At 37.8% G+C, this 14035-nt stretch overlaps 2 protein-coding genes across 7 annotated transcripts in view; one reads left to right on the top strand and one right to left on the bottom strand.

The window, feature by feature from the left end:
- Window positions 1-1227, top strand: part of CAPN3 (calpain 3) — a 28099-nt gene extending 26872 nt beyond the window's left edge. For all 3 annotated transcript variants that reach the window (XM_064424560.1, XM_064424558.1, XM_064424559.1), the window contains one exon: window positions 220-1227. In XM_064424560.1, coding sequence (XP_064280630.1) covers window positions 220-246 — 27 coding nt within the window. In that variant the 3' untranslated portion in view covers window positions 247-1227. The remainder of the gene's footprint in view (window positions 1-219) is intronic.
- Window positions 1228-2257: 1030 nt separating this feature from the next.
- The window catches only part of ZNF106 (zinc finger protein 106), a 41300-nt gene continuing 29522 nt past the window's right edge, over window positions 2258-14035 (bottom strand). For all 4 annotated transcript variants that reach the window (XM_064424547.1, XM_064424546.1, XM_064424549.1 and 1 more), the window contains 8 exons: window positions 13179-13295; window positions 12537-12728; window positions 11731-11793; window positions 10042-10161; window positions 9500-9571; window positions 8268-8339; window positions 7510-7656; window positions 2258-6521 (listed from right to left, as the gene is read on the bottom strand). In XM_064424547.1, coding sequence (XP_064280617.1) covers window positions 6465-6521; window positions 7510-7656; window positions 8268-8339; window positions 9500-9571; window positions 10042-10161; window positions 11731-11793; window positions 12537-12728; window positions 13179-13295 — 840 coding nt within the window. In that variant the 3' untranslated portion in view covers window positions 2258-6464. The remainder of the gene's footprint in view (window positions 6522-7509; window positions 7657-8267; window positions 8340-9499; window positions 9572-10041; window positions 10162-11730; window positions 11794-12536; window positions 12729-13178; window positions 13296-14035) is intronic.

Genomic DNA, 14035 nt, shown 5'->3' with positions numbered 1-14035 from the left:
AGTTTCAATTTCATCTCTTCTATTAAGGAGACCATTAAAAATACCCTTCACTGTTTGCAAGGGAAGGAGAAATAGGAGCAAGAGACTCAAGAAAATGCCCCACTGCCACTCCATGTTAAGTGACAGCAAGCAGCTGCCTTCCAGCTAGAGATGGTGGTGTCTTCACACAATTTGTGGGAGGACACCAGCAACTCATCCATCCTTTAACTCTTCTTTCAGTGGCTGCAGCTCACGCTGTATGCGTGACACCGAAGCCAGCGGCCACCTCCATCAAGAACACACTGAAGATTCCAAGGAGCTAGCACCATTCATCCCAAGGGCAAACAGAAGCAATTCCTAATTATGTCATTCACTCCTCAAGATGAACAGCACATGGGAAGAAGCCCTTGGAAAAAATGACAACCAAACTCTAGTGGACAGGACAGTGTGCATATTATGTAACTACTTTTATAGCATCCTGACATTTTTCCTTTGGGCAACAAGGACTAATTTATTGATGATTGAATTAAGCTTTCTCTGCATGGTGAAGACATGAGGAATACAAAATTGTTCTGCTTGTGCTGACATTTGGAAAAGTTTTTCCTCACATCAGGTGAAACTGGGACTGTATCTAACTGTGAAAGTCAGAGGTGTTTACTGCTACCTTGTAATTGGTCATTAATTCTTTGTCCTGCTCTTGGTATTATCCTTTCATCTCTTTGTAATGTTTACTGAATAATTCACATGAGACTGTGCTAATTACATTAATATTATGCAACCCAGTGACCCAATATAAGTCTGTATTTACAGATTTGGCTGTGCAGGTTGGATCTCTGTTATGTAGGAATGGGAAAGTAAGGCACAACAGACTGCAATACCAGAGCACAGCTTGATCTAATGCCTCAGCAGAAGTACCAGAACTGAGCAATTGGCTCTCATTTTTAGTACCCATCCTGATTACAAATGTGGACATTTTAGTGTTTTTCATTGTAACTGCATTCCCCATAATATTGAGAAACTTATTTGCCATTTCAGGCAGACAACCTCTTATACATACAAATTTATATATCTACACACATGTATTTCCCCCACCTCAGGTCCTAATTTTCCAACACTAGCATGCATTTCTTTATTGCAAGAGGTGACTTGTAGCAGAATCTATGTCACCGTGACCACTTTTGGAATATTATTCCAATGGACAAGTACAATTAGTTTAATGGAAGCAAAAATAAAATCAACTGGATTTTGGCCAAGGGTTTTTGGTCTTATTCTGAAAGAACAGATGAAGATGAAATATTGAGCACTCTTCCCCCATCCTTCTCCTGCATATACAACAGCTTTTGGAGCTTATGCAAGTGTGAAATTAGCCTAATATCTCAAATATTTGCCAGTTTACTCCTTGAATACATTAAAAAAAAGAAAAAAGCACTTGAGAGGTCTCCTTGCTACCAGCTTAAAGGATAACAGGTTTTCACAAGTACAATATAAAAAATGGAAGGGTAAACAAAACATGCAAGGAAGACCAGACTTTGTCAGGAGAACCTTTTACTTAGTTGTCTAGTGGCAAAAAGTAGCAAAGCAATCCACTAATATAAAGTAAAATTTAAAAACAAATTGTAGCATCCACTGAAAGTTATTCCAGTGAGTAGTACATTTAACTGAAAGGTCAGTAAGAAGCAGAAAACCTTTTGACTATAAAGTTCTTCGTTGTCTTGCACTGCAACTTTGAATGAAGAAAATCCTATAATTTATCTTAAGTTATTCTTCTTAATTCAATTGGTTTTTTAACCCAAATAAATGTTAGAATGACTGGAATGCTTGAAGCCCTGGCTTCCAGCCATGCCTTACCTAAACATTTTCCATACAAGTGTGGCAGAGGTGCTCTTAGTTGGGATGTTCAGAGACAAAACAAAACCTATCAGTCAAAAGATCAAAATCAGGATTTTTAATTGGCAACTCAAAACTGGTCCTTACAGTTCTGGTGAGTGAACTACCAACAAGCTCTAGAGAACTTCCCTTGCAATGGGCCATGAAGCAAGACAGGCAGCACATCAGCTTGGAGGCATCAGTTGGGTGGACAGTTTCGTTTCTTTACCAAATGACTAGGTCTAAGGTTTCCTGCACACCTGTAACATTCCTGCCAGTGCTGGAGCTTCAAAGTGGCCTGTCTGATTTTATCCAGCACTCACAGTACAGGAAAAAATCCAGAACAAAGTCATGTTCTACCAAATCCTGTGAAAATCATTCTATTTAAAACAAAGGAAAAACAGACAAACCATAACAATATAAAGAACTTTATTTTTTGTTTATTTCTTCTTTTGCCATGTGAAGTTTCATTATTACACTCACAGCTTTGTACCAAAGTGAGAGAACAAAACAATGAGCAATCTGTGCACATGTTCTACACAGCTTAAATTACTAAGTATTCAATCAAGTTGTTTTATTCCACTTCCATTCTTTCAAAAGACTGTTTAACATTACAGCAAAATGAAATCTGAGAAGCTGGCAGGCACATATAACAGAATACATACCTACACAGTTTGCTCCTTGAGGATTAATTATTTTACAAACAGTAGCTGAAATAATTTCCTTATCCTTCCTCACATATTCTGCAACTCTGGACAACTTAGACTGCTTGAATTATAGTACCATACAAACCTGAAAATCAAGATTCACCTGTACCTGTGTTTTAATTCAGCTTCCAGGGAAAAGTATTTTTCCAACAAAAACATTTCCCCTGCCATTTATTGCAAGTTTGCAGTTATCATTTACCTTGATCCAGCTGATTGTACTGTTTGATTGTACTGTTTGAAAATGTGCATTAAGAACTGCACTACTTCAAACACTCCACACAGCCAAGCTCCTGCTATTTTGCAGAAGCCAACTTATGTGCTGGTAATGTATTTAAAGTCTGTAATTCACATGTAAGTGACACAATGTAAGCAGAAGCCTGGATATTTAATGCATCTTTGTACCAAGAGATGCAGAAGTTTTCCCTCCATCCCCTTCCACACACAGAAGCAGCAGCATTAGGCCAGTGTTTTGCACTGCCAGATAGCTGTTCTTTCTCTGAAATTTGAAGGAGAAAGGAGAAACTAATCTAGACCAATCCCAAAAGGCCCCTAAAGGGCTGCCATATGTATTTAGCCATACAGCAAGTCCAGAACTTGCTTTAAACACTTGATTAATAAAAAAAATCCACAGCTAACCACAAAATAAATCCTCACTCTACTCACTCTTCCACCCACAAGTTTTTACTTGCATAAAAAAACCAAACCAAAATCAAAAGTAAAATAGTCTTGAAAGTGGCCTCAGATGTGCATGTACTGCTTTTCATGCAAATATTACTGTGTTAAATGTCACAAACAGCCCACCTTCCCAAAGTTACTATTCTTCAACTAGAAGTATATCAGGAGTCAAAACTCTTAAGTTGCAAGACCAGAGAGGATCTTTAATGAATACCAATTCATTAATGAATACCAACAAACAAACATTAGTTTGGCATCTCTCTTCTGCAATTGCGTCCAGAAGAAATAAACGGCTGGTTGTGATGTCTGCACCAAATTCCAGCTGAACAAATAGGAAACCTCTCCACAGAACTCCAGAAAAGCTGGGGGGATTTCCACAGCTGCACAACTTTATAAAAATTCCTTTAAATATATCCTCATGACAAAACAGTACAGCATTTCCTCTGAACCCCTGAAGATTTTAAAAAATTGTTTCTGATCTATGAATCAAAATTTTCAACTCATGCAGTTCTACTATTTTCTCACCTCTTAGCCATTTTAGGATTCTTACAATGTACCTGAAATGTACCTAAAATGACCAGCAAAGTAGCAAAAGACGCCACTGCTAAAGCTGGACTTCAGAAGCCCAGACTTTTCAGGAGGATTGTTTTCAAGATAGCTAAGGAAACATGGACCACACAAAAAAAAAGACTGCTTCCACCAACCAGAAAAGATAAACCCAACAAGCAAATGGGAATGCAAATAAAGTAATAACTCTGTTTGTTGCAACATCTAGTGAAATGTTATATGTTCCTGAAAACAGCTGAAAGAATGTAAAGATTCACAAGGGAGAAGTAACAAAATCCACTCTCACACACATTTTTCAGAATGCCACTACTGCCCCACAGGCTTGTCCTCCAGACACAGCTCCACACCTTCACTTGCAGCACAGTCCATGAAGGACAGCTTAGGACACCCACCCTGTTTATGCCACACTTATATGCTCCCTCATTGTGGTTCAAAAAACACCCAGAACTCCTGAATATCAACACCTTTGGAAATGGTTTAAGTATTACGCAGTCTTCTGCTTTTAGGTCATGAAAAAACCCAAACAAATGCTCTCAGACTTCAGAGCATTACACTGTCCCTCATAAAACATCTACACCACTTAAAGACTTCCCCAAACTTGATTCTCTATTGAATTGCTTCATCCACAGCTCACAGAAAGAAAGATTTAAAAAGCCCAACACCAAAACCACAAACACACATCCCCCAAAAACCAAAACAACACCCTCAGAACAGCCTGAGGTCTGAGCCCCATATTGGGGCTTTCTGCTATCCACAAACAGCTTAATAAAAAGTAAACAAACAAAATCAATCACCACAAAAGCACTGGAATCTCAGAGATTCCATGTCTTTGAAGTAGGATGCTACTGCATCTCATTCATATTTTACTCCTGTGTCACAAAAAATATTCATCAGTGTCAAAACAATTCTGCTTGACTGCTAAGATAATACAAAACCAGTGTGCTCCAGAGAAGACCCTGAAGTTCCTTGATTTGATGGCAGTGGAATAACCATGGGATTTCCTGAATCATTCACTTTTTTGGCCTAAAAGGCTTCTTTACAATCAGAGAATAAGGCTATAAAACTTATTTGGTCTATAGTTGACAAGTCTGAAAGTGGTTGTGAAAAAAGTACCCACTAGAAGTCCACTCAGGTTTTTTTGAAAAGCACTGGCTTCGTGTATAAGCAGCTCAGTTCACTGTCTTCACCTTCACTTACATCTTAGGAAAATCTCTGCTTATTTTATCCTGAGCAGCAAGCTAGGCAAAAGTGAACACAAAGCTCCTTGCTAGATTAGTCTCAATGTTAAGAGGGTTCTTTGCTACGTTAGTGTCATTAAGGGAGAGAAGATGGCAAGTGCCAGAAGGGCATTTCACTGAACTTCACAAGGTGAAGCCGTCCCGTCAGGGGGACACTTGCAGGGGAACCCCAACAAGTTGAAAGAGTCTTCCCTTCTGCACTGGCCTCTCTGTGGTACTTTCTGTGCATTAGGAGAAATAAGACTTTCACATGTGATATGCATTTCATATCCTCAGCTTCTGCTTGAGAATTTTAGACTTTAAAATCCTGCTCCATTCTTTCCAGTTGAGTTTTTGTGAACTTCATATAGCCCAAGCCAATTAAGCCAGTTCACAACAGAAACAAAACACGACCAAAGTGGACGCACTCAGACACACAGTGCCCTTGCATTTCTCTTGGTTTGCTATGCCTAGAGAGTATGGGACTGCAAAGCTCAGTCACTAAGATTACATAAAATCAGCAATCCAATTAAGGTGTTTTATCAAGGCAGCAGTGGTGCTTACACTGCTCTTTAACTAAAAGAAAAAGAAATACCACGTACTTCTTTCCCACACATTCGGACCTATACTGAAAAAGACTAAGATTGCAAAGCCTGTGAGTAGAGCCACTGTTCTGGCTGTTTCACTGCTACTGGCATCTCTCTCAAGAAATAACCACTTTCCTCAAAATAAACAAAATACCTCAAGAGGTATGGTATCTATCACTGTATATATTGTGCCAGTTATAGCAATTTTTACACAAGGAATAAAAAATAAGTTACAATTAACATTAAAAAATTAGTTTATTCCAGTCCCCATAAAATAACTTTTCTTTTTATGAAGAAAGTAAAAACATACACTGGATATTCAGGTTACATTGTTAGAATTTGTGATATTCTGGTTTGCAGAATTTTATTAAAATCAGCTATAAAACTGGATACAACAAAACCAGACATGTCTTAGACACATAACAGGATTCAAGCTGAGTTTGCAAACAGCAGCACCTATCGTAATCTAAGTTTTCAACACCCCTTTGGGCTTCCTAAAGACTATGCTTCTTAAAAAAACAAACAAATAAAACCACCTGAAAAAAGACAAACAACAAAGAAACAAGGCAGACAAGAGGAAGGAATATTCTTGTCCACCTATGAATTAAAAACTTGCAAGGACTTGGGCTAAGTATTAATTACCAGCCTTATTTCTGGAGGTAATACTTCTTATTACCTCTTTCTTATTTCTTATCACTTTGCAGAGTGCAACACAACCTGCGTCTCCACAGCAATACATTTCAGCCCCACTCAGGTTCTGCATTCCAAGTGGGAAAAGAAAGAGGAAAGACTGGAGTAAGAAACTGATGTTATTTGGAATACTTCTGACACACAAAATTACTTCCCAATGTGGGAGGTGAAAAGCTTCATGAGTCAATCCTGCTGTCATCCTCAGCATGTCTTTCAATGTGTCCTACAGCATCCTAGAAAAGAACCAGAGAAGTCAATTAAAAAAAATCATTATGATCATCACAAAAAACCCCACAAAAACTGCGAAGTATTCTAGAAGCATCACTGAAAGTGACATTTTAGATAACATACATTTGTTAGGCTTAAAGCTTCTTAAAAGTTAAGTATTATCATTGTCAAGCTATTAAATCACATATAAAAAGTGTTTCACATATCACAGCATTAAAGGCAAATAAAAACCAGTTTCCTTTTTGATTAGAAGAGCAAATTAAATAAACACATCATATGCAAAGCCAGCACTTAAAGAGAAATAAAGGATTCTACTGTTGGTTAATTCTTGAAGAAACCTCCATCCTTCACATAGATTGGAAAGCATTCAAAGGATGGCAGTTTATATTGCCAAGGACCAAAATGTAGATTTTACCAATGAGTCTATAGGTAACTGACCTCCTTACACCCACCCCCCAATCCTTTCCACATTACTTCATCCAATTCTTAAGCCTTCATTTTTTTTCCCCTTCTGGGGTAACTTTTATCTAGAAGTTTATGCACTACTTATTTAAAGAATGGTTTTGCTAACAATCTCGTGAAAAATAAATAATGACGAAAGAGATAGCAATGGATAAAAATGAAAAAGGATAAAAACCTGTTTTCAAGGCAGACGTTTATTCATCTTATAAAGACATTTTTCCTTCAAAAACTTCCTAATATCTTGAGTAGTATTTCTTTAATATTTTAAGAATTCTGTCATTTCCATGTAATAGTTTAGGATCAAACTGTTTTAAATTGACCATATGTCAAATTACCATAGCTGCACTGTTCATCTGCCACAGGCTGAACTGAACCCTGTTAGCCTTGGATGACTGTAACCACATGCAGTTAAAGCTGCCAAGGCTAGAAAAATGTAACCCTTTTTAAGAGAAATAGGATCAAGTCCCACCATTGTGGTGATATAAAGTACTTTATATTACCAAATACAACCATGTTATTTCAACCACATACCTGCTTGGAACCTTTCCTGGAAGTAAAGAAAGCATCACAGTTCTTCCAACGACATTTCAGGGTCTGAAAATTTGGATTTGTGTGGTCAGTTAGCAGGTGTTGTTTCAGATGGTCCACAACTCCAAAGATCAGTGAACATCCATGCCACTGGGAGAAAAAACAACACACCAGAATAAGCAACAGAAATACAATTTTTGCTAATGTTTTTCTTCCTGTGATTTGACAATATTCTTCCAAGACTGTAAGCATGCCTGCCCACTCCTGTAAGTTTTTTTTTTTTTTCTTATTACATTTCCATTTTCGATGGTCTCTATTCCTTTAATTACAGCTTTACAGAAATTTTTCCTGCCTTTAGCGAAGCTTAGACCATCACCAGGAAGAGGAATTAAACCTTTAGGAGATTTAAGCTTACCTGTGACAGTCATTTGGAATTTAAACTTATTAGCGTAAATCAGCTTTTCTATGTCACTCAGCCAAAGTTTTTGGTATTAAACAGTTACATGTCAAAAAACTGCCAGAAAGAACTGTAATTAACACTAACAACTTGCCCCAAAGGCATATATATACAAATACATATATACACAGAGCAAAGACATTAAAAAAATAAACTAGTGACATATACCTAAATGATATATACTTTAAAAGTACAATACACATTAAAAAAAAAAAGAAGAATTATGACAATACCCAAGACTAAGTGACTAGAGACCACCCCCAGAAAATTCAATAATGAAGGCTAAAAACAATTTGCTAATTACCCAGCATCGATAATTTTGCATTAGATTAAGCCTCACAGCTCTGACAGTGCCATCATAGCATCCAGTGTAGATCTGTAAAAGAAACAAGATGGGAATAAAAGAAAAAAAAAAAAAGTAAAATTTGGAAGGAGACTTCAGTGTAAGTAAAAACAATGAAATATCAGCATGCAAGGCTTCTATATTTAAAAAATAGGTATAACCAAATTCTTTTAATATTTGCATTCACAGTTCACAAAAACATACACGAGTAAGAAATGCTTCCATAACCTCTATTCTTGATAGTGTCATGTGTGTAACAGTTCAGAAAAGTTTAAATTACAGTGCTACCCACTAAAGTTAAAAAATACATAGGTGCAAATGTCAAGTTGAACGTATTTCCAGGACTTAACCAGTTATACATATATCAAAAAAGGATGGAGAAGAAGTGTGTGGAAGAATGTCAGAATTTCAGAAAGACTGAAGCAAATCCTTTCACTCATCTATCCTTTCACTAAACTCATCTGAACCCTTCTTCGATTTGAGAATGCCCACAACAGAGCACTGCTGGGGCACAGTTCAAGCCTCAGGCTGGACTCACATGAGATGAAATGCTTGGGCAGAATGTATTCCAATTAGTAGGAAATCTGTTCCTTTGGATTTAACTTTACTGTTATTACAGATCACTACTATACCTTTCATTTTACAATCTCAAAGAAACTTTGCCAACAAATTCCTAGACATGCAGCCAAATAAGTGCTTTTAAAGACTATTTTAAGAAATACTTATCCAGAAGTGCTTCTGAAATTTATCTTGCAGGGCAGATGCATGAAGAAACCTGTACATTTGAATCAATTGCACACTATTGTTTATATTTTGTCAAATGTGTCTAGAGGTTTGGCTGTGGGTGAAGTTTTTCTCCAGCATCTGAGAGATTCCCTTGAGTAAAAGTCAAACAGGATTGACACTTGAAAAAGCAGAAATATTTTACTATTTCTAGTGTCTTCACTGTAATCATAACTGCAAGAAGAACTATTGTTTTAAGACTACTGTAAGCTGAACAGTGATTTTTCCCCAGACAATAATATTACACATATATAAAGCTGTTATAGCCACTTGATTTTTTGACTGAGAACAACTTGGAAATGCAGCCAAGCAGCAGGCTGATTTTTTTATCTGAAGAAATTAAACTGTCTTATATGCATCTGTGGCAATTACCACCTTCTCTTTAAGAACAGTGGAAAGAAGAGAATTACCATGCTCTTATGGATGGTCATACACATGATCATATCTGTGTGGCCTCCATAGACTTGCAAGCGGTCGTGTGACTTGAAAGAAACAGAAACAGACATTTAATAGCATGACATTTTTTAAGAGATACTTTTCACAGACATGTAAAGGATAATACTTCCAAGAGCAGTTTCCTTGGTAGCAACTAAACTGATATGGTGGATTCCAAACTTTATAGCCACCTTGAAAGCTCACTTCTGCTTACATTGCTTCTGGGAGTCTTTTTGTTCAACTAAGGACTTGTTCTTTCAGCAGACAAAGCCAACATTTTCCCACTTTTCTGAGCTGTCATTGTCTTGGAATAACTCAGGTTCTAAAAAATGTTTTAGGTTATATTCTTTAAAACCCATGTATTCTGACGGGCGAGACAACTATATATACTGAGTGACAAGAAAAAGAGAGATGGGCTAGAGACCAGAAAGTACAAAGATGACTTCTATTTTTGACTTCAAAATCATTAATTAACACATATTAGATAAATGTCATTAGTAACCACCTATTTTCTTACCTGTAGTTCATAAACACGAACAAATTTATCCAGACATGCTGTCACCATGACTTTCCCAAGAATGTTCACAACCGTTACTGCATGGTTATGGCCTTTATAGATCCGTACCAGCTCTCCAGTCTGCATCAAGAAAAAGCAAAAGTAAATAGGTGTTTGGTTTGTTTTTTCTTAAATAAAAGTACAAAATGGTTTTACCTAACCCCTATGTATAGGGTAGCTAGCTTCAATGCTCACTACTCAAAAATGGAAACATCCTTTATTAGAATTCTATTCCCTGTGAAGGCACTTATTGATTATGATCAAATAGTACTTATCTGTTTGCCCATCCTAACACAGAGCCATTCCAGTACAATAGAAATGCATGGGTCTGTATAAAGTTCTCTTTCTTCTCTTCTTCCGCATCTGAACATGAGCCACCAGTCTGCCCAGGTGGCCAAAATGCCAATGGTATCCTGGCCTGTACCAGGAATAGTATGGGCAGCAGGACCAGGGAAATTATTCTTCCCCTGCACTCAGCACTGGAGAGGCCACATCTTGAGTGCACTGTGCAGTTTTGGGCCCCAAAGTCAGGCAGGACATTGAGGTGCTGAAGCGAGTCCAAAGAAGGGAAAGAAGCTGGTGAAGGGTCTGGAGCACAAGTGTAATGAGAAGCAGCTGAAGGAGCTGGGGTTGTTTAACATGGAGAGGAGGAGGCTCAGGGGGACCTTATCACTCTCTACAACTCTCTGAAAGGAGAATGTGGCTAGAGAGGGGTCACCTCCTTCTCCCACGCAACGAACAACAGGACAAGAAGAAATGGCCTCACACTGTGCCAGGGAGGTTGGACACTAGGAAGAAACTCTTCACAAAAAGTGTGATTAAATTTTCAAATGGGCTGCCCTGGGAGGTACTGGAGTCACGGTCCCTGGAAGAGTTTAGGGAAAGGTTGGATGCTGACAATGCCATGGTATAGCTGATATGGTGGTTTTTGGTCACAGGCTGTTCTCTATGATCTCAGTGGTCTTTTCCAACCTAATTGATTCTGTTTCCATCATTAGTTGGAATGATGGAAACATATTCCCACCCATCCTGAAACTAGTACCATGCTACTAGTACTAGCAGTATTTATGTAACCACAAGGATCAGTTAGCAAATTCAGCTAAACACAAAGAAATACACTCTTTTTATGTCAACTAAAATTTCACTCTGATAAGTTCCTTAATCTAACTTATTGCATAGCTACATGAATGTTTCTGCTAGGACTAAAGGAAGATGGTGTAAAAGAGGAAGAGAATGGTGAGCCAGAGACAAAGCATTCATGATGTTTTTGAACAATCTAGTTTGGGACACAGGGTTCATCAATTCTTCCACTTAAAAGGAAACTTTTTCCCCACTACAATATCTCACATGGCTTTTCTTTGAACCTTTTCCATATTATCAGCATACTTGTAGTTATATTTGCAAAAGCAAGATGGCCAGCTAAAAAGGCATTGCGTATAATGTGACAAGAATCAGCAGGTTTATGTAGCCTCTTCATGCCTCCAGAGTTACCTGTAGTGCACAGTCATTAGCACAAAATCATGAGACTTCCTTTTCTGGAAGCAATCTGGCCCACTAGTCAGTCAAATATTCTGGAAATGCTGACTTTATAGCATAGGAATTCAGTGCCTTAGTAGCAAAAGTCATTCCATCATTCTATATGAGACTTACATGAATGTTGTGGGCATGGACAGACTGATCACTGGAGCCACTGAATACCAGATCATTCACAACCTTACAAAAAAAAAGTTTTATATTTTGTAACAGTTATGGAAATGAGCAAGCAAAATATTAAGACACTGTTCAGTTTAAAGTTGTACTGTAATATTTCCTAAATTTGAGAGCCTTAAAATTAATCAAAAGTATGAAGGAAAAACCAGGCACTGAGTTCTTCACATAAAAGCTAGAAGATGTATTACAATTATTTTTGACATTTCACAAGTGACATAAGCAGCTGTTAACTTGCAGCCCAACAGGCTAACTCATCCTACCTATGGATTATTCTCACAGACAGCTCAGCAGCAAATCAGGGACCAAGCAAACTGAATTCAGAATGCTGCTATGCACATACACAGTAAATGTTTCCTGAAATTTTGGACATGCTGCATAGTTATATGCTGCTCATGTATGAAAAATGATGCTTCTAACCCCTAACAAGTGACAAGATGAAACAGCCTCAACTTGCACCAGGGAAGGTTTAGAATGGGTATTAGGAAAAGTTTCTTCACTGAAAGGATGATCAGGCATTGGAACAGGCTGCCCAAGGAAGTGATGGAATCACTATTCCTAAAGTGTTCAGAACACAGACATAGATGTGGCAGCTGGGGACTTGAGATATGGCAGGCAAACAGAGGCAACTTCCCTACCAAATTGCTCAGTTTCTATAATTTAAAATAGAAAAATTCTCCATTTCCTATCACAATCTGCTCATCATTTTAAGCATTCTTTGTCCAAAATGTATTTTCAGAGACACTTGCCTTCATGCAGAGAATAGTCTTGCTGTGACCTTCCAGGGTTCTGAGAAGCAGCCCGTTCCGCGCGTCTCGCACGCTGATGGTGCAGTCATAGGAGCCCACTACCAACAACTTGCGTGCTCCTTCCTGAGCTGTGGCTAAACAGCTCACTGCTCTAGGGCCATGGCATTCAAAGGTATCAACCTGTTTATTATTCTGGTGGGGGAAGAAAGAAATTGAAAGAATTAAAATTTTGCTATGACACTGACTAGACCATTGAGTCTTTTTTGTGTTGTGCTTGTTACAGCATCAGATTTCAGTTCAGTAACATAGAAAATAGTAGTGGTAAAAATTGCATCTTAAAAATTAAGTTTCCAAATCAAAGAAAAAGCTCTTTATGTTATGTAGACCAGGAAGGACCTTAAGGAAAAACTTAAAAATACAGCACCTAAAAGGCAGGCAAACAAAGAGACAGATTTCATGCATGGACAAAATAAACATGCATGGACAAAATAAACAACCAAAAGGGGCAACCCATGACCATTTATAGCAAAATGTGTTCATTACAAATACATTTGTTACTGTAGATAAAGAATGTAAAGAAACACAGAGGAAAGGAACAGCATCACAACAGGCTTCCAGGTGCCAATATTTAAACAAACTAACCTTTATGCTGAAAGTAACCACTGTGCCATTTGCAAGACCTGCATAAAGGATCCGCCATCTACTGTGTAAACAGAGCACTCGATCTTCCAATTTAAACTGTTCCATGCATTCTTTGGTCTAGCAATGGAAAGAAGTACTTAAAGATTTTCATTAACTGAAAACAATTCAAGAAAAAAAATCTGAAATGAATGATGACTTTCACTTTTTAAATCAAGAGAACTGGAGAAAAACATCTGAGAGTCTGGTGTTACACGGCAATTTGATCCTCACTTTAATCAGGACCATCTTTAGAGATGGCTTGACTGTAGTTCAGCAACCAGTTATAACCCTAAACACTTTGTTCTAGTCACAACCTTTAATGTGTATAGAAATTCAGACTACTGACTGTACATATATACACACACACATATATGAAAATGATCTGTTACGTGGTTGAGAATTCCCCATTAAGTTCCCCACAGGGAACATATAGGTTTAAAACCTCTGACAGTTTGCTTTCTGAAGCAGATACTTGCTTTCTAGTTCTTCAAGTAACAGGTTGGGCAAGTCTTTTCATCATTTAGCCTCAAATATCCAGCTTCAGGAAGCCTCAGTTTGCTCTTTCATGTACCCAGCATAACAGATACCTGTTCTCTCTATGGCCGCTCTGAAGACACAGCAGGGAGCAGTGCCTTCCATAAGCAATGAAGTTAAAAATACAGGAAGAAAAGTACGATTCATGGCCAAATAGATATCCTGCACTTTGGTGTTCCCAACATTTGAGATTATGCCATGTTGTTCTAGTCAAAACATTAGGGTAGTAAATCAGTTAGGGTATTAAATCAGTTAATGGTTTGCTGTTTTGTTTGTGAGGGTTT

Source organism: Passer domesticus, chromosome 6 (genome assembly GCF_036417665.1).
Source record: "Passer domesticus isolate bPasDom1 chromosome 6, bPasDom1.hap1, whole genome shotgun sequence".
Classification (NCBI taxonomy): domain Eukaryota; kingdom Metazoa; phylum Chordata; class Aves; order Passeriformes; family Passeridae; genus Passer; species Passer domesticus.
This window is presented reverse-complemented; position numbering and strand designations above follow the sequence as displayed.